At 42.2% G+C, this 20,193-nt stretch overlaps 1 protein-coding gene across 1 annotated transcript; it reads right to left on the bottom strand.

The window, feature by feature from the left end:
* Nucleotides 1–3,155: 3,155 nt before the first annotated feature.
* CIDEA (cell death inducing DFFA like effector a) lies at nt 3,156–11,292 on the bottom strand (the record flags this gene model as incomplete). The annotated part of the gene is made up of 5 exons (XM_079533132.1): nt 3,156–3,288; nt 6,149–6,330; nt 8,131–8,277; nt 8,485–8,641; nt 11,255–11,292. The coding sequence occupies 5 exons, from the start codon at nt 11,290–11,292 to the stop codon at nt 3,156–3,158; spliced, it is 657 nt and encodes a 218-aa protein (XP_079389258.1).
* Between the last annotated feature and the right edge of the window lie 8,901 nt (nt 11,293–20,193).

Below are 20,193 nucleotides of genomic sequence, written 5' to 3'. Positions count from 1 at the left end.
AACTACAGAGTACGACTTGGTGCATTGTTAGTAAGTGATGCAAAGCAACAGGGAAAGAGGGTCAGGGCGAGCAAGGAGGGAAAAAACATGTTTCATGCTTTTGAAATTTTAGTGTTACCAGCTTTGCCTGCAACAGTAACAAGTGCAGATTAACTCTGGGAAAGAAAAAAAATAACAAATAGAAACACCAAGTAGAAAAGCTAGTTTCACTTCTTCACACTGGCAAAGAAGAGTCTGTGCTTTTATTTTTTGTAGCTTTCTGAAAGCTGGATAAGTGTTGTTCCTTGCTGTGTACCACATACAGCTCAAGAAAAAGCTACACATCTTAAGCAAGCTGTTTAAAAAGAAAAAAAAAAAAAAAAAAAAAAAAAAAAAAACAACCAAAACCAACAACCCTCAAACTGGCTCCAACTCAGGAAAATAAACTCGTCTAGGTTTGATCAGAAGCCAAAACTTTATCTCTGGAGAATAGTTGGTACAGCAGCAAATATCTTCTAAATTCTAAATCTGTGGCAAAATCCAGATTCAGAAACAATGGAGTAATTCCACAAACTCCAAACTTTCCAAGACACTTCTCTCACCCTGAGAAAATATCAGTCAAGCTACTTTCTTCAGCTGTTTGCATTTGAACCACAGTGGAGACTGCAGCTCACATGACCTTCAGCAACTCAAGCATTAAGTGTTAGCCTGCCAGAGAAACAGCTGCTTAAAAACATTGCAAATTCATGTTGAGTTAGCCTTTTAGTCCTACAGTAACACCATTGGAAACTACGGAGTGTTAGCTTAATGATAATTGCCTCTGGCTTTAGGAGGACAGAATTTGAGATCGACATGGTTCAGACTTGCAAAAGCCTTCAAATTGTAGAAAGTTTAAGAAGCAGATGAATGCAATATTGAACTATGCAAGTATATTGTTTGCTTTTTTCCTACATTGATGCTTCCACCATTAGCAATGTATATATTCCTAGAAAGTTTTCTACATGTAATGTAATGTTTGAGGTGGGCTCGTTTAAATGCAATAAATGGTCCTTAAAAGCTGAAAGAGTCCCCGCACTACATCAGCTAAGCGCAGTTTCTTGATAGGGGGTAGAAAAATGCCAACATTTACCACAGTAACAATCATGGTAGGAGTGGGGGAAAGAACAATATAGACAAAGTCTTCATTTTCATTTTAACATAATCTCTCTCTCATCACCTGCTGAGTAGTCTGTTTTCTCCTGAAGGAAACCTAACAGTGTTGCAAGGTGCAGACACTCTTCCATGGGAAAAAATGAGTAAAATAAACCAGTCCACCTCTTGCCTGGAGCTGCATGCCTCACCACCCCTCTTTCCTCCAGCAAATATTCAGAAGCATATGGGAAACAACAAATCAGGGGAAAAAAAAGCCACAAAGTTTCTTCCTTAGCTGTCTACTCATTTGTAAACCATTACTGAAGAGACAGGTAGAGACTTAGCAGACTTATGTCTATTAGTCCTTAAGATCGATTTTAGGCTGCTTTTCACACAACACTGATTTGAAGGATGCAGCTCCAGCTGGCTAAAAATCAGATCCATAAAAGGCAAGCAAAAAAAAGCATATGAAAGTGAACCTGGCAGATAAATGTGAGCAATACTCCCACGTACTAGTAACATTTGAAGTAAAGAGATCCAGCTTACAGATAAAATGGATCCCACCAAACATGATGCTTGGTCATCTCAATCCATCTGTTCTTCTTTTAGCACATCAGGTTTTCCTCCAACTAATCAGTGCAGTTGATGTATGTGGTTAAAGGACTTTTGTCTCTGCAGAAGCAAGGCAAGCACCCTGGAGCCTGTGTTGGTCCTTCCACTCCTACTTTTTCTCTTCCCTGTCACCACAGTTTCTCTTCCTTAGTGGCACTTGCAATCAGGATATTTACCTGCATGTTATCTCCTTAATGGCTTTCAGTCTTAATAATGTAACTTATTAAAATTCATCATAAGAAAGCAAATAAAAACCTCAGAAGCCACAACTATGAACAACAGGAGTTGAACATTCCCCCTTCAACAACAGTGTCTGTATTTTGTCACAACTGCCTACCACTACTGGTTTTCCCATTTGCCTTCCCAGTCAAGGAGATCCTTTCCAAAAACCAGTCTGTTCACTAAACTGTATAAAGCTTTTTGGACAATTACATCTGAAGGTTAAAAACTTTTTCCTTTAATATAGTTTGTATTAGGAGACTAAGACTGCAAATACCCAGTTTTGAGTATATGTTACACAGTAGGTAAGGTCCTGCTGTTCCCCTCGAACGCAGGGGCATCAAAATCCAACATTTCAAGTGCAGCTTGGAATGTAGTGTTATCTATATGCATAGCTGAAGAGCAAAAATTACAGAATTGGAGGTTTAACCCCTGAAGGAATCTTCAGAAGGTTTTCTGTAAGCCATATGAATGGATCTATGACAAGTTACTCAATGCATTAGGGCAGAGTGGAACATCACACATAGTAAAAAAAAAATGCTTTTCAACTGGTATAAACTATATTAGCCAGAACTTCCTATAGACTTGAAGAACAACACAAGTAGTTACACAGAACGTTTACTTGTTTTAAGGGAAATAAGGCTAAATTTTAAGCTTCTGCATAGTAATTGTGCTTTGTTGAATGAGACTTCATGACAGTATTGTCACTGAACCAGTTGTATTGTATATTCCCATTACTTGAAAAAGAAAATAAGTACACTTCAGCTTTATGTACCCAGTGCCAGCTGGACACTAACACCAGCAGTGTTAAGGATAAAACAAAAAAAAAAAAATAAAAGGACAGCCCTGTCTGTTCAAAAGGCAAGTAGACAGCCACAAAGAAAACAAACCATGTTTTGATCAGCACAAGGAAACGATCCACAAAGCACATGTTTCCAAATAATCTTATTTTCCACCAAGTTGCTGGGGTAAAAATCTGCCCCTCTCTTCTTTTTTTGCCCAGTCATTAGGCACCCATCCTTTTGCTGTGTTAAGAGCCCACGAACACCAAACACTTATTTTAAAACTAAGGCCTATAAGCATTCCCAAATGGGGAAAAAAAAGTTAGTTCACCTTAGTGGATATCTCCCTACTAAAACATCATTACATTCAAATTTGGGCAAGAGACCATCCTTAAACAAAAGGATCCAATATCAGAAGTGCTGCTGTGATCTCTACTTGTGCTGTGCTCTTGTACAAGTGGCATCTTCATCATATTCACCCATCAAATGCAACATGTATGTTCCAGTATAGAGGAGAAACTGTCCAGTTATTTGTGCCACGTGGGATATCATCTGAAGCACCTTCCTACAAGAAAAGCCATTTGTTAATTAAAAAAAAAAAGTCAGCAGGGAAACACAGTCCAAACCTCTCCCATCCCCCGCACCTTAAGAATTAGACACATTTAAGAATTCTCTTATTCCTCTTCAATTCTGAGAAGTCCATACGTTCCATGGGCACTGACTGACAAAAAATTATTGATGTGTTGTAGACTTGGGCAGAACCAGAAAACACATTTAACAAATCAGCCTGTCATCCTGTTAGGCCGTCTGGAAAACCATCACTCAAACTATCAGAGCACCACAGAAGATTTAACTACGCCTGAAAGCCCAGCAGCATTCCTGCAGTATGTATGAATGCTTACCTTCAGGCCAGGAAGTAAGAACACTGCGTGCAGCCCAAAGCTACAGATCAGACTTTATTAGCACTGAAGCTGAGCAATTGCATTACACTGAGTGCCCAACAGCAAAACAAGTGAGGCCAGCCAAGTTTACGCTGTCCAAACTGCAAATATTAAGAATTCTGTTCACAGCTGTGTCAGTTTTAACACATGAAGAATCAGCACTCAGATGTATCACAAGGTGGAATCTGTACAGATCCATAAATTGAGACCAGGCAAGTATCAGAAGTTTACAATACAGACTATGGATCCTCACAGGATATCTAAGGAATGGAGATAATCATATCTGAGTGTTCATTTATTCAATTTCATTGTATCTGTTTTCACCTTCCAGTCTCCACGAAACAATGGGGACAGTGCTGAGAAAGATATTTAAGCCTTGAAAGTAGGCCCTCAAACATGTGAGGCTGAAGCACTGGGGAAATGGTATACAAAAATCAGAACTACATCAAAATTGGAAGGGGATCAGTTTCTGAAGGTGCTAAAATGAGACTAGTGTCTCCTAGATTCCCCTTCTAGGGGATCTAGGGTGGAAGATTTTCTGAATTCCTATGTAAACAAGCAAGGGGGTTCACAATTGCAGTTTACTTCTCCTTTGGGCTCTAGCAGAGAACATAAAAGTTATCTTATAAATTCAGGGTTTTTTTTTTTTTTTTTTTCCCCCCCTCAGTGTGCTAAAAGGTTTACAGTCCAAATCTAATGCTTCAAAACTGTTGATTACTCTGGGTACACAGAGTCTAGGAATCCTTTAAAGCACAGCATACCCTTTCCTATGCTTCCCACAGATACGCCACATTGATATGTCCTTCCCTTCACAAGACAGTGCACGCCAAAGGGCCACACAGTCACAAAGAAAGCTGCACCTGGTGCCAAGCTTTGAGCAGCTGCAGCGTGTCACTTGTACTTGAGACCAGTTGTCACTTAAGCCATGGAGGAAGTTATTTGTTGAACCGGACATTTGATCCTTTAGTTGGACAAGACAGGAGAAACTCTTAAGGGAAATGGACTAAACGGATCTGGCAGGTTTTGAGCCTCTCCCACCAATGAATAACTGCAGTATTTTAAAGTTGTTTCTCCTCACACTCCACAGGTGGCTCAGAGGGAGCGTAGAGTTAGCAATTTAGAACTCATTAGCAGAGAATACACCGAGAATTGAATACCACGTGTCCCCCATTTAAATGGCAAGTTGAGAGAGACTGCCTCACTGTAGTATTTGAGAGCACCCCAGGTTCTTTCCTCCCCCTGCTCTTTGCTAGCGGACTGTTTTCCCACTGTCACACTGGCACTTCCCCTTCCACTCTTTGTAACACAACAGTGTTCTAGAAGAATTTCAGAGCTATTTCAGCTGTTTGCCAGCACTGTTTCTTTCTCACCAGCTGCACTGTGTTGGAAGCAAGGCAGAACTGTCACTTAAAATTCTCTTTGACAGTGCAAGTTCTAGTGCTGACACTCATCTCCATAACAGCCAGAAATCAGGAGTTTGTTCTGGCTCAAGAGGCTGACAAACACAGGAACTGCAGGAGTGCAGCTGTTTGAAGGTAGGTGTTTGCTTTGAAGAGACTAGTAAGACAGCACTGTACACGAGTGTAGTGTACAGCTGCACAGTCACTGCTGTAGTCTCATCTACAGTTACACAGGACTATAGCCTGAACAAAGCAAGGATTGCCTAAGCAGAGTGACAGAGGTCTGAGGCATGGAACGAGATCAGCATTACAGTGCTTAATATCTGCATCAATGAGTCTAGAGACTATTTGAAGACTTCATAGTAAAGATACGTTGTTTAGGTCAAGTAAAAACTTTGCTTACAGGTATGTAATCTACTCTGTACAGAGTAGATCTGGTCCTCAAGTAAGAGAATGCAGTAATTACAGTCTTGCATCTCAATCAGATTGGAATGAGTCAGGTAGGGAAATTAAGGGCTGCTGCTTTAACAGCTGTCAAAAATCAAAGTACAGTATCTCTGTGAAGGAGTCTAAACTCAAGAAGTTTTCTTCATTTGGGGCAGCTGGTTTGACATGGCACTGACTTTCACAGTTGAAAGCAGTAGGCAGGACAAGGTGTTGTCATTCTGCACTTGCATGAGATGGTGTTTCCAAACAGCCTGTTTTACCAAACCTACAATTCACTACAGCTCGGTCCTGTAGAAGTCAGTGGTCCTTGCTAGGCTTCTTAGAGGTGAATTTGGCAGCCAGATTTAAGACCTCTGCCAGCAGATCTCCAATTCCTCCCTTATTTAATCTCATTGATGTTCCCCACCAGTGAGCTTTCTTCAGCACACTGTATTCCTTAAACAAGCCAAAGGAATCTGGGGAAATCCTCTAAGGAAAAGAGCATAGCTATACAGGACAGCTATTGAAGGAAGACTGGTTGGATGTAAGAATTAATAAAAAAATACAAAGTCTATAAATATACTGGCTTCATAGAACTGATAAGCAAACAGATGTTACATTAATGCCTATGCCTGATCAGTGATGGAAGCATACTTACCGCAATATACTTTTCGCTCCCATACACTTGATGTCATATGACACTGAGTAGATCTCATAGAAGGTTGCCTTCACATTTAAGCAGCCAATAAAATCCTTAGGGTTCAGCTTGTAGAGATCAAACGTGATGTTAGCTACTCCCATTTTCTTCTTTTGTCTTGCAGGGACAATTCCATTTCTTGTCTAATATGAAGAAGGAGACAGATCATACCATACACCAAGGAACTATAGAAAGACAGTTGTTAATGGTGCAGTTCTTTGGAGGCAGCTCACTCACTGCAGTCTTTGGAGTTAGTCTAAACAATCAGGACACTAAATTAACAGGATGTTAGGTCCTTTCATTTAGGACAAAACACAATACTGATCAGCAAACTTGGAGATGCTACAAAGAGTACATGTTTCTCAGGTAAACTAAAAACTTTGCTTCTTGCAAAAACTGAAGTTCTCATTTCAAATCCTGGCTCAAAACACTTTTCCTTCTTGCTAAAGAATGACAGTAAGAGGGGATCACTATAGATTAGGCCTAGGTTTTAATACTGAATTTATGAGGAAAAAGGAGTATGAAAAGTCATTTTCAACTTGAAATTGACCTTCTTGCAGTCCTTTTTCAAGATTGGGCCATTTGCTTCAGTAAGAAAAACAGTCAGCAAGACCCATATTTATAGAGACATCTAGTGGATACATGGGTTACTCTGCTCAGCACATTTGATTCAAGGTTCATATCCTAGCAGCTGCCAATCTGCCTTATGATTGCCATATGAAGCAATAAGGTTGTGCAAGACTGGAGCTTTTTATACTTGTCACCCCAGTGCTCAAATAGCACCACGATAAGTTAGTCCAAGTTAAACACTATGGTATATCGTTAGCCAGCAATTTTATGCCTGATTTACTTTTGATAGCCTCTGAGCTCCCAACTCCAGCAACTGGAACCCCATCAACAAAAGTTTTGTACACACAGTTGATAGCATTATGTTCGTCTCCCATTAGCAAACAACATCTGGATAAAGCATGACAGAGTTGGTGCTACCCTCCAAATGACACCTGAAGAGAGGCAGCACTTACACTTGTCCTGCTGCCACGCCAAGCAGGACATAAGGCAAAAGAGCAAGGTGGAGTCACATCCTGGTTACAATCCCTTTTTTGGACCCTTGGTGCTCAAGACCAAATGTGCAGGTTGATAATTCAGTGAGACACCTTAGGGAAGCTGCCCACACAACCTGCCCACACTGCAAAAGCCCAAACAGTGGGGCCACACGATTGAGCTATGCACGTACAAACAAACAGCGGGCCTGCCTATAACTGACTTAGCTCTGCACCTGGTAGAAGAAATTTTGATACTAGCTTTCTAGTAACAACTATTTCACTGAAGACACTAAGGAGTTTGATCATCTTATTAATGTACAGGTAAACTACACTCCTTCACTGAACTGGATAGAGTGCACACTATTAGAAAACCAAAGCTAGGCAATTTTAATAGTTCTTAAAATATGTCAAAGTATAAAGGCCAATGTTAGGTTCTGATGACAACATTTAGCTATTTGCAAGATTAAATTCAGGCATTTTTCTAATCTTCACTAAGTTACTATTGCAAACAAGGCAAAACTTGTCTTATACTGCTTAATTTGGGCATTTTCCTGTCTAAAATTAACTTAAAAGACAGTATTTTTAGCTTAAGGCAATGGAAGTCCTTATTTCTTGTGTTACAGGACATCTCAAGAACTGTTATTCCTGGAGCTCCGTAAAAATAAGAGCTTTCACCTTTTTTTTTTTCCCCAGTTGTAACATGTCAGTTCATGGCAGATCCTTGTCAACAATTTATGTCCAAGCAAGAGACAATGAATGGAGTGACTAACAGGGAATTGGTACCTTCCCTTCTTTAGGGAAAGTTTTCTTCCTCTTCTCTCCTATTCCCAAGAACTTTAGAGCAATTGACCTCTTCCCATACACTTCTGTTCAAGTAGGAGGGAGACAGGGAGCACTTACTTGTGTCCATTTCTGTCCTTTCTCTAGAACCATGAAGTGTGTGTTATCACCCAGGGACTGAAAGAACTCTTCTGTGTCCACAACTGTGCCATCTTCTTCCAAAACCAGAGTAATCGTGCTAGCAGCTATAAGGAAGGCTTCCAAAGTCTGCAAAAAACAGCAGATGCTAGAATTCAAATGGCAGTTCCATCAATAGGACTTTTTCCCACCCTTTAATACTTAGACTGCTTATCTGCTGCATTCTCCTGAACTTCCCCTCTAGCGACATTCAGAAGAACACAATTTTGTGGTTTGCCTTCCTGGGATACTGTACTTCAGTATAAATTTCAGCCAGAGTGGGAATGTTTGCTGTACCTTGCTGATGAGTTCTTGCAGGCTGCTTGCAACAATTCCTTTCCGGCTGCTTCTGGAGGCATTTGATACACGGAAAGGTCTCCCTGCAGGCATGAGGGGAGGGAACAGGGTCTGTTTTGTTGCTGCTCCCACAGACGCTCCCACGGATACCAAAGATCTAAGATAAATAAAAATTCAGGGTAGTTATAAGAATACGTCAAGTACTGTGAGAAGGATGACTGTTGAGTTCAGTACATAAGCACATTAAACAAGTAATTCAGAGGTCACGGCACACTTGCAGAGCTTGCTCTCAAAAGCAAATACTACATAGCCCTATAGGAAGCTGTCTCTGAATTTTCTCTTGCCAGTGACACTGGAAAACCCTTCTCCAATGAAAACCATCTCAAGCAGATTTGGGCCAAGTTGCTGCTCAGTTCAGCTGATGTCAAGGTTGCAGCGAGGTCAAGAGGTTTTAACACTATAGTGAATTAGAAAGGCAGTGGCTCTTACTGAATTCAGCCATAGACATCACTCTATTTACCTTCAAGACAAACACTCGGAGGGTACACAAGACTAATTTTGACTGTGCATTAAGATGAGTTTCCTTTATGAAGACTGAACATATTAGTCATATTCAAAACACAGAGCTGGAATTCAAGTGGAACTTTCTGATAGCTACGCTTGATTTGCAAATTGCAAAAGTGTTTATAAATACCCACAGAACTTCATTTAGCTTTGAAAATATCATAATAAGGCTTATTCACGCCCTAACATATCAAAGGAAGTCAAAGGCAATGAAGATCAAAGAAACTGGGAGCCTGCTCCAGTGCTGAGAGGCTTAAAGAACTGAAACGGAATGCCAAAAACCACCACCTGGAAGACTGATTTCCAGCAGTCATGCCTTTTCCACATCTCTTACGTGGTCTTTAGACAGACTTTCAGGATACACAGAAAGTCACTTTGTTGACTAGCTAGTGAGAGCTTCACTCATTAACTTTTTCCTGCTCTCATTCTGAACCATTGTTTCACAAGTCTTTGGGATATTACTTTTCTGGATTTTGCTGTTACCTATCTTTTGGGCTGGTGAGTTTCATTCCCACATTTCAGTGACGTGCACACTAGGGTGTTTCTTTTCCTAAAAAACTAATAAGCATTACTGGAGCTCTCATTTATTTTTAAAGGAGGGCGATGTTCAAGTGTTATTTTGAGCTGAACCTAATAGCTTCTAGGTAGTACTGTCTGAGCTCTGTCTCCTCTGGCTTTCACCAAATACACACATGGCATAACAGAGCAGGTACGCGTGAACACTCAGTAAAGGTTGTAGAAACCAGATTAAAAAGCTAAGTGTTTCCCTCCTGAAGGAGGACAAGATGACAACATAGCATTGATGACGGCATTAACTACCTCTCCATAGAAGAAAAATGTGCTAGTACAGGGTGTGTGTTAATCTCTACACTTGACTCCATGAGCAGTTCCCCAATCACCCTGTCAGGCCGCAAGCAGTTCCCAACCTGAATCACTCCAATCTACTCCTTGAGTATGAAGTGCATCCATCTACCTCCGCATCGCTGGGCACCTACATGCTGGAAGTGCAATACTCAAGATTCAAGACACAGCACTTTTAGAACTAGCACAGCCCATCCCCTCTCCACACATATGAAAACTCTTGCGTAAATAGTCACTTGAGTAATATATATAGCAATAGTACCAAGTTGTGGTTTTTTTTGTGAATATCAGTCCTGTTCTCTTTCATTACTTAAGCCTTGTTATTATTCGTAGAAGACAAAGCATAAGGAAAGAAGTCAAATCACATATCCTGATGCAGAAGCAATAGCACTGGGGACACAACTTGAGGACTTGAGATCTTTCGGGAGCAAGGGTTCATCTCAGGCACCAGCAGAGCCAAATACATGCCATGCTTGTAGCTCTGAAGAGCCTTCCTCTGGGCTAAAGAACCACACATGACCTCACACTGCTGTCTAATTCTACCAGAGGGGGAAAAAAAAAAAAAAAAAAAAAAAAAAAGGCTTGTAAACCAGGACTTATTTTTAGCTCCAGATTGCCACCTCACAGCAATCCAGGACTCGGGTAGCTCTTTGAGGCTGATGCTGTTTCACCCATGTGCTCCAGCATTATCCAGCTGGCCCTAGCTCAAGAGGGACCTGCAGATGCTGCCCCAAGCACTCAGTGCAGCACCAGGGCTGATGAGACAGATTAATTTGCTTTTTTTTTTTTTTTTTTTTTTTTTTTTTTTTTCTTGTAGGCAAAGCCAGGGATTAAAGCCTGCCCTGAGCCCTGGACACTAATTTCACTTGTTATCTCTACTTGCAATATATCTCATATGTTTGTCTAAGAACATGGTGCAATGGTCTTCGGGAACGTTGCACAATATGCAGGGCTTCAGAATACGGCACAGTATGATTTGTAGGTTAGAGTTCACAGACAAATGACGGTGACAACAACAAAACAAAGCCAAGAAAAAAAAAAAAAAAAGCCAGAAATCAGAGAGGAGACTTCGACTTCTGTCAGATCACAGTCGGTTCCTCTGCTAAAACCTAAGATCCCAGAAGAGGGTCTATTCCCAGGGGCGCTCGTGAGGCACACCGCCGGACCTCCCCCCACGCAGCACACCTGAAATGCGAACACAGACACGGCACCGCCGCCGTGCTGTCAGCCGGTACGAGCTATAAACACACGTGCAGAGAAAGCGCCCTGCATCCGCACGGAGCCCGGCACCTACTCCCACCCCGGGCCGGCAGGGACGCGGCCCCTGTCGCACACGCTCACTCACCTCAGCACCGAGCCCACGCAGTCCCGCGCCACCTCCATGGCCCAACCCGGCCGTGCCGCGAGGCAGCGCCCGCCGCCACACTTAAGCGGGAGCGGAGGTGCTCCGCCCCTCCGCCCGGCCCAGGGGCGGCCCCGGCAGGAACGGGGGCACGGGCCGCGCTGAGTCCCGCTGGTTTGGCAGCCGTGGCGTTGGTACGGCGTACTGGTAGGTGCGAGGCTAAGTGCCGGAGATGGAAGGTGTTTTTTGTTAAGGCTTACTTAAAAAAAGATTGGGAGCGATTTCTTGTTTCGTGTACAACTGATTGGCAGCTAATAGAGCAGCAGCAGGAGCCAATCTCATTTGAAGCCTTTAAGCATTAGAGCAAATCAACAGATTAAACTGCTTCAGCTTCTGATTTTAGAGCCTGGGAATAAGCTTACAGCTTGGATTAATGTGTGTAGTGGCTTCAGAGGAGGCGTTTAGCCTTCCTGGGGCCAAGGAGCAGCAACTTGTGGTTACACAGCAGGTTCAAGTGCAGTATTTCCTTTTAACATTGGCCTCTGGGCCAACATAAAGTATTTCTCAGCTCAAAACCACACAGATAAAACAGCATGGGAGCCCCAGGGCTGGCACTGTGCGATGCACTGATGCAGGGCTAGCAGCTCCCTGTTACTGCCCATCAGAGGTGACAACCCAGAGGTCTCCAGGTCCTAGGTTACAGCTGGCTCACCCAGTGGCCAGGATCGCTCTCTGGCCCAGCCTGTGCAACACAGAAGAACCACTCATCATATTTCCTCGCTTTCTGGTCTTCTTTCAGCACTCAGCCAGACCTGGCTGGATGTCTTCAAACCTCAGCATTGGAACCCTTATCAGCTCTAAAACAAACCTGTTAACCTAGGGCAAATAATCCGCTTTGCTTGTTTTAGTTGTTTTTTTGAAGCTTGTCTTTCCAACTCAGAAGGAGTAAACTTCCCCCTGCCCCAGTAACAAAGCTCAGACCAACAGCCTTCCCACTATGAACTGAGCTCAGGCTTTTATTTCTTCCTATTCAGGCCACTTAGGGCTTACAGGTGTGAGGGTATCCTTCTCCATGTTAACCCCTTCTTTTCCTGTGCTCTAATACATGTTGCTTAGATTAGATACTAGGAGGAAATTCTCTACTCAGAGGGCAGTGAAGCATTGGCACAGCTGCCCAGAAAAGCTGTGGTGCCCCATCCCTGGAGGTGCTCAAGGCCAGGTGGGATGAGGCCCTGGACAGCTGAGCTGGTGATCCTTGGCACAACCAAAATTTTTTGTGCAGAGTGGGGCATTTATGAGGTGTTTGTTTGTTTGTTTGTTTGTTTTTATTCCAGTACCCCTAAACAAGCAGCAATAAAACCATCAAATGGGAAAAATCATTGTCATGGGAGCTGGGCTCCTCAGCACTGAGGTATCTTGGAGCACCAGCAAGGACATCATCATACAGATAAGATCCAAAGCATGTGCAGTGCTAATTATATAGCGAAAATGTTTCTGATGAATGTTGTCTATAAACAACTGCAGCAGGTACTGTAGATTGTCCTGACTGTCTCTCCTAGATAGGCAGTGGAAGGATTTACTCCATATGGAGTACCTCCAGTGGGGCAGGTTCTGATTCCATGATTTGATTTGCCTCATTGGAGAAAAATCTCAGTATGCGATGCTATGGTTTCTGGTGGGCTATAAAGAGGGCTTCTACTGCATTGTTACCAGTGCTTCCAGAGGGCTGGATGTATTTACTATTTTAAATTAAGCACAGGAGTTTTACAAAGAAACACAGTTGTGTTTTTTAACTGCAGTATGTTGGACATGACTGCGGTACAGAAAATGGAGGAAATAATTACCTTATCTAAAAGAAATCTTTTGGATTTATTTCTGGCTAGTGAAAAGAAGTAAACTGAGAATGTGGCAGTACAACTGAGATCGTGAAATGATAGGGGAACAGCAGTACAGAGGAAATGCCCTTCAACAAAACAGACATAAGAAGTCTCTCAGGACTGTGGAACAAGACCATGTGGGATAAGCCTGAGGTTGAAGAAATTGTCATTTTCTTAGGGAAACATTATTGGTGGGATCAATATATTATGATGGAGGAAAAGACGATGGAGAAGAAATATAAGAGGTTAAGCTGGTCAAATAGTGAACTGAAACTTAATGAGGAATCAAGTAGAAAGAAGAAACCAGTCTTGCTAAGGAAGAGTAACAAACGGTAGCAGGAGCTTTGGCTCAGGTACATAAAAAAAATGAAATATTGTTAAAAACAGACTTGGTGAGATAACATTCAGTATAGGAACATTAACTGTAAGGAAAGCCAAGACAGAATCGTCCCGCTGTTTCAGTGGGAGAGAAAACCAACTAATCATAAGCTGAGGTAAGGAGACCAAAATACTCAGTAAGGTTGTGCTCTAGCCTTCACTGTAAACATTAATCATGCAGGGGACAAAGTACACAGATGGTATGAAGGGAGTGAACACTGGAGGTGGAGTTCAGTAAGTAATTGTGCTGATCGATCCCACTGACTGCATTTCTGCCCGGCTGCCCCTTGGCTGGGTGCAGCAGCTGACGCCATACATCTCATTTGTGCACCCTGGTTCAAGTTGAACAAGTTTGCTTGACCCACTTCTCACAGTAATCGTATCGTTATGAAAAAAAGTCTGAATGTCCCATGTTTTACCAACAGCAAGTTCATGGAATCATAGAATGCTTAGAGTTGGACGGGAACCTAAAAGGCCATCTAGTCCAACTGCCCTACAGTGAACAGGGACGCCTACAGCTCTGTCAGGTTGCTCAGAGCCCCTCCAGCCTAACCTTGCGTGTCTCCAGGTTTGGAGCATCCACCACCTCTCTGGGCATGTAATATCAGAGAACATGTAATATCAGAGCAGGTTTTCAGTAAAATTGCTGACAAATCACAACAGACACAGAGTAAAGCAGATTGCAGATCCAGAAAACGTGGTGTGTGGGCTATGTAGCTCGGGAAATAGGAGGAGTGGGTGGAGAGGTGAATCACAGGCTTTGGTCATGTCAGAGAGTGCTGCAAAGCATCATGTGTATTGCTGATTAACCCGTAGGAATGGAGAATAAAACTATACATTAGGAAACATTTTGACTGGGGGACTGATAGGTGTGAGGATCAGTTTCCTGCTGAAAGTGTGCAGTCGGTCACACACAAGCATTGCTTTGGGCAGCGTTCAGGTGACACAAGGGACAAATCAGGAACCCAAGGATCAATTTGGACATTTCTTCTATTTCCTCAAGGCTCTGATAAATTATGTGAGTGAGATCAAGGCAGAATAAGAAGTTTCTGTATCCGACCAACCTTAGTCTGAGAGGGGAGTGCAGGAAGTAAACAGTGTGTTTACAGCAGTGTTAGGAACAAAGATAGCAGATTACAAGGGTCAGCTTACATTTGCAAAAGCTGACCTTTTGTGCAGCCTTTCTGCCCTTTCCTGTTTTTGCTAAGCAATCCTTTGGTCCGATTTCTGCAAGAAGCACTCCTGAGACTCTCCTTAAGTAAACTCAATTCTTTCTTATTGCTTTCATGCAGACCCAGCATTCTATTCTCCACTTTGCACACAAAATATCTGTATTAATTTCTAAACTGCTCTTACTATTCAGTGGATTCCTGCCTGTGTTGCCTCTGGCTTTGGTTTATTTCTGCCAGGCCACATGCATGATATAGACAGGGTTATATGATAAAGACATTGCTCATTCTCAGTATGCTTTGAGATAAGACTGTGCAGTAGATGCTCTCATGATGTTACTTTTTACCATTTTCTGTAGTTTTCAAATCTCTGTTGATACAGCCTTAACGCGTAATGCCCAACACATCCACGGGAGTCACAGGGTTTTTATTAGCTGTACAGGAGGGAACGAGGCTCCTCCTGATGGTCATCTTGCTGCTCTGCAACACTATGCAGAAAAAGATGGAGGATTATTATTATTATTATTATTTTTTTGCACCAAATAAAATCCTGTGTAATTGCCTGGAAACGGTTCTGTGGTCTGCAAAGATTCCGATTCTGAAAGCCTCTTTTGAACAACAGCTTAACCCTTTGCTTCACTGAACCATGTGGCCCAGAAAAAAAAAGCCCTTTGTTGTGAGATTTCTTGGGTGGGTATTTTGCTTTGTTTTTTCTTTGAAGTTGTCCATAATTTTAACAATAGCATCAAGATGGTGTTGATGGATGGGCACATGCACTGTACATGGGGAAAAAGACCCTACCAAGAATATTTCAGAGGTGTGACGTTTGTCAAACACGTGCTTATATGTGGGTGTTTGATAGTTAGATAGGGTGTTAAGATTGGAAGGTGGGGCTTTACCCTGACTGCCCCCCTTGGCAGTGCTGTGGATGTGAACAAATTGCAGATATCTGTGGGCAGCATTTGGCTGAAAGCTGACTCATGGGGAGCTGTATGATGACGGTGCTAACAAAAAGCAAAAATTTTGCCTGTGAGATTTATTACTGGAGATAATGTACTGACTATTAATATTTATTTATTGTTGGATTGCAAGGATATTCTGAAATGCTTTATTTTACATTTCAAAAGTTGCAACTTCCTGAAGATATAAGCTCTAAATAAGACTGAATAGCTAATAGAAATGCTTCTGTTTCTAACATCTCTACAGTTTAGTGATACTCCCTCTAGGAAGAAAAGTGAACCTCATTCAGACAGAAACGTGACTTTTCATTTCATAAGCTTTAAATTTTACTTTACAAAACGAGAGGCGATCAAGCATGGAAATGTCCCATGGTGTACAGCTGTGTTATGATTTTTATGGCAGACCTTGAAGAAGTTCAAGACTCCAGGGAACATTTCAGAGCTATTAATCCTCCAAACTCAACTGTGAGCTCAAGGTTTCCTGGTAGCTGCACTAATTAATTTTAAAAGAGGATATTTTAAAATATCTTATTGGGAAAGGAATGTCTGTATTTTACATCTTATAGTACATGTTTTAAAAGTTTAATTAAAAATATGTATATTTTTGTCTTCTCTTTTTGTAAAAAAAAATGTTAAGATCAAGGCAGTAGTAGCCAGACAGCTTAATGGGTGATCTTCCTAAGGGTCCCACTGCTTTCAAACCAATGTTTTTCAGCCTGTGGTTTGTTAACTTCCAAGTCTGATCAGTGATTTTTAAGGGATGTACGCTCAGGTTGTAGGTTCCTTACACAGTAACCTACTGCTCTTGGTCACTTCTGCTCCAATGCCCTTGTCTTCCCCCATATCACAACCTCAGATTTGTGTTACTACCTCACACACCGAACACTGTCTGAGCAGCTCTCTCCCAACCCATCCACCTCCTCAGCTTTGGCTTTGCTGATTTTGATTCTGACCATTGAGTAACAACCTGACAAACATAATTACCTTGGATTTTGCACCATTTGTATGTTACTATACTGGTGATGCTCCTTCTGTGCTAGGAACTGATACTTCAGACCATGAAGTCACTACACCCTTCACTTAGAGTGAGGCTAGAGAAGGTGAGCATTGCTAGCCAGTCTCTGGCCTTGTTTTTCTGATGGCTTAGCGGCCAAGTTTTGCTTAATTTCTGAAATGAAGTGCATGGAATGTGTTGAGGAGAATATGGGTCAGCCTTATCTCATAGTCACGCTTGAGCCATTCTCTTATTGGCAGATACTAAGGACCTATTACTCCCACTGCAGACATGATAAGAGAGCTCTGAGACATACCCAGAGCTGGAGTATTCACTGTCTTATCCACATTTGATCCTGCGATGAATGACTAAGAATGAGTCTGTTCTTGTACCTTATTACAGAGTAACTTAGGAGCCAAAGAGCAGATGCAAATCTGGTTGTCAGTCATTCTCATGGCTTTCGTGAGGTTCAATAAAAGGCATTGTAGCCATTTTCATGCAACAGAGATCATCAGCTCCTTCCACATGAGTCATCAGTTACATACTTTGTCATCATTTGTTGCCTTTGGACTTCCATACTGAGCATACAAATCAATATGTTCTGAAATGCCACTGAACTCATGTTAAGTTATAATAAATATTCATTTTGTCCATAAAATTGATCATGCTGAGGAAATATTGTCTGTGCCTTCTGCAAATCTGAAATTATAAAGTGATTTCTTTGGAATGGGAATCAGTAAAATCTTCTGGATGCTTTTGGAGGATACCTTTGGGCCTCAGTTGTGAGTGTGCCTGTTTTTTGTGTAACCAAACTCAATGCAATTCCTTGGAATCAGTTGGATCACCTTGGGCCAGGGAATGACTTGTGACGTTCATTTAGAATGAGATATTTCACCCTAGACAAAGGATAGCTCTTTGATGAAAATAAAAAAATAAACAAAAATCTCCCTCTCTTGGGCAATTGGTAGAGGGTATACTGTAAATCTGCAGTTAAAGCAGCTGTCTCTGGAGGAAATTGAAAGAAGAGCTTTCCTTTTTCTGTTTGATGTCATTGCCTGGTGGAGTGTTGCCAGAGAAGTTATGTTTCCAGTCATTTTGTTAGATAAGGAGCCTGGTAAACAATTGTATGCTTTCAGTGAGAGTAAATGGCTCAAGTACTTTGTATCCCTCTGGCTTTGAGCTACTGGATTCGCAGGTTGTATCTCCTTCCCATTGAAGGAGACTTCATGTCCCCTAAAAAACAGCAGTCAGCTATGTGCCCTTCTTCCCTCTACAACTCTGATTTTTCAGATTGTTAATAAAATTCCATGCTCTTACTTGTAGATGATTGCTCTAAAGAGAGGATTTGTCCTCTTATTAGAATGGATCCAATAGTCTGGTCCTCATAATTTTCTTGTCTCTGTGGTGTCCCTCTGTTTTGTCCCCCACACAGTCATAGCCATGTATAAAGTGCATGTGGTGATACTGGATTCCTGTCATAGAATCATAGAATAATCAGCTTGATGTCCATATAGTTGGGGCTAGACTTTAAGATAACGAAGAGAGTCAAAGTCACATGAAAACATTACTAACTAATGTGTTACTAGAAGAGACATAAATATTACTCCTTTCCACTCCCAAACCCGGGTAATGTTACTATTCCTATGAATATATAGAGATCTTAAAGCAGCTCTTAGCAACTGAAGAAATATACTTCTGTATGTAAATTGCAGTACACATATGCATACATACTTAACACCCATCATAATCTCTTGTTTTTTGGTGGTGCATTGTATCTACTTAAGGAAATATTTCACGTGGACAATGACTGTAGTTCTCAGGGAAGGTGAGAAATGGAGATGGACCATTCTGGTGACAACTAATTCTCTATCCACCTTATAGATTTTCTGCTGAGGCCCAACTGAGGGGGTTAGCAAATCAAAAACAGATGGCAGTGGATTATTTCAAATACTTCTTTGTTAGCGTGTAATCAGCAAAAATCCCTCCTTCCCACCCCCGCCTTCACTCAAGGCTCAGTCTAAAGCCCATTAAGTAAATGGAAAGACTCCTATTGATTTTGATGGGCACTCAGCCAAGGCCTCTGCCTCAACAACTTTCTCAGCTAAAGTTGGGCCTACTCACCATTTTAAGTTTTAGGATTTTTGTTTTTGTTTTAAGAAAGAAGAAAGAAATGCTGATATAGTCACATTTGGGGAGCACCGGGGTGAGAACAAGCTGTACTTTTATACGCCCAATATACTGCCTAAGTGTATCCAAGGTAAAAGGTCATCCTTTTTTAACTCTATGAGTTTTATGCCAATGAAACAGAATAGTTAGGGAAAGCGTAGGGGTGTGGGATCTGTCTGTGATATGTATCCCACCTCCCTTCAAGAGGTAGATGATGAAGCTGGATTTGGGCATGAGTACTAGAGTACTGTATTCAGTTCCAGAGCCCCCAGCACAAGAAAGACATGTTAGAGCAAGTATGGGGGAGGGCCTCAAAGATAATCAAAGAGCTGGAGCTTTCCTGTGAAGACAGGCCAAAGGAGATGGGCTTAGAATCGTAGAATCATAGAATCACAAGGTTGGAAACGACCTGTAAGATCATCTAGTCCAACTGTCTTCTCATTACTGCTGCTACCACAAGCACTAAACCATATCTTGCAGGTTCTCATCCAGACAGCTTGTTCAGCATGGAGAAGAAAAGGCTGCAAGCATACTTTGTAGCAGCCTTCCTGTACTTAAAGAGGGCTGTATGAATGGATGGAGAGACTTTATTGGGGAGCGTAGTGACAGGACAGAGGATAATGGCTCTAATCTAAAAGAGGGTAGGTTTAGATTAGACTAGGAGGAAATTCTCCACTCGGAGGGCGGTGGGGCACTGGCACAGCTGCCCAGAGAAGCTGTGGACGCCCCATCCCCGCAGGTGCTCAAGGCCAGGTTGGATGCGGCCCTGGGCAGCTGAGCTGCTGGGTGATTTTTGGCACAACCGAAATTGTTTGTGCAGGGTGGGGCATCTACAAAGTGCGGGTCTGAGTGCCGGTACACTGAAAAGCGGCGTAGCCAGCCACGACAGAAATCCATCTAAACGTAGGACTGCCCTCTGTTGGCAAGACAGTCTGGCTGAGTTAACCTCTAAATAAGGGTTTTGGGGCGTGGCCAGGTCAGAGCTAAAGTTAGGGCAAGGAGCAAGCTGGACTGCACGTGCCCTGAGCTCCAAGGAGGAGCAGGATGGCTCAGGTGCAGCCCCGGGCAGTAGCAGCCTGCCAGTCACACAGGCAACCTTGGAGGATTTGTGGAAAACAAGGCCAGAAAGGGAGCAAATAGCTGCATCAGGTTTTGTTAGGCTGCTTCTGTACAGCTCTGAGAAGGAAATAAACAGGTATCTGAGGGCTTCATGTGTACACCCTGCTTATTTCTTCATGCAGCTCTAAATTGAAATAAACAAACACCAGTCATGAGGATTTGCTGCTGAAAAGATCCTGCTTTTTCGTGGCCTTTAGTCTTCACGTGTATTTGCCACCTGACACCAGAGCATGCACAGGTTATTTGGTATCATGGGTGAAAGCATCTGAGATGTTTGCAG

This window comes from Tetrao urogallus (genome assembly GCF_951394365.1).
Source record: "Tetrao urogallus genome assembly, chromosome: 3".
Lineage (NCBI taxonomy): Eukaryota > Metazoa > Chordata > Aves > Galliformes > Phasianidae > Tetrao > Tetrao urogallus.
Note: the sequence above shows the minus strand (reverse complement) of the source record. Positions and strands in the feature narration are given on the sequence as shown.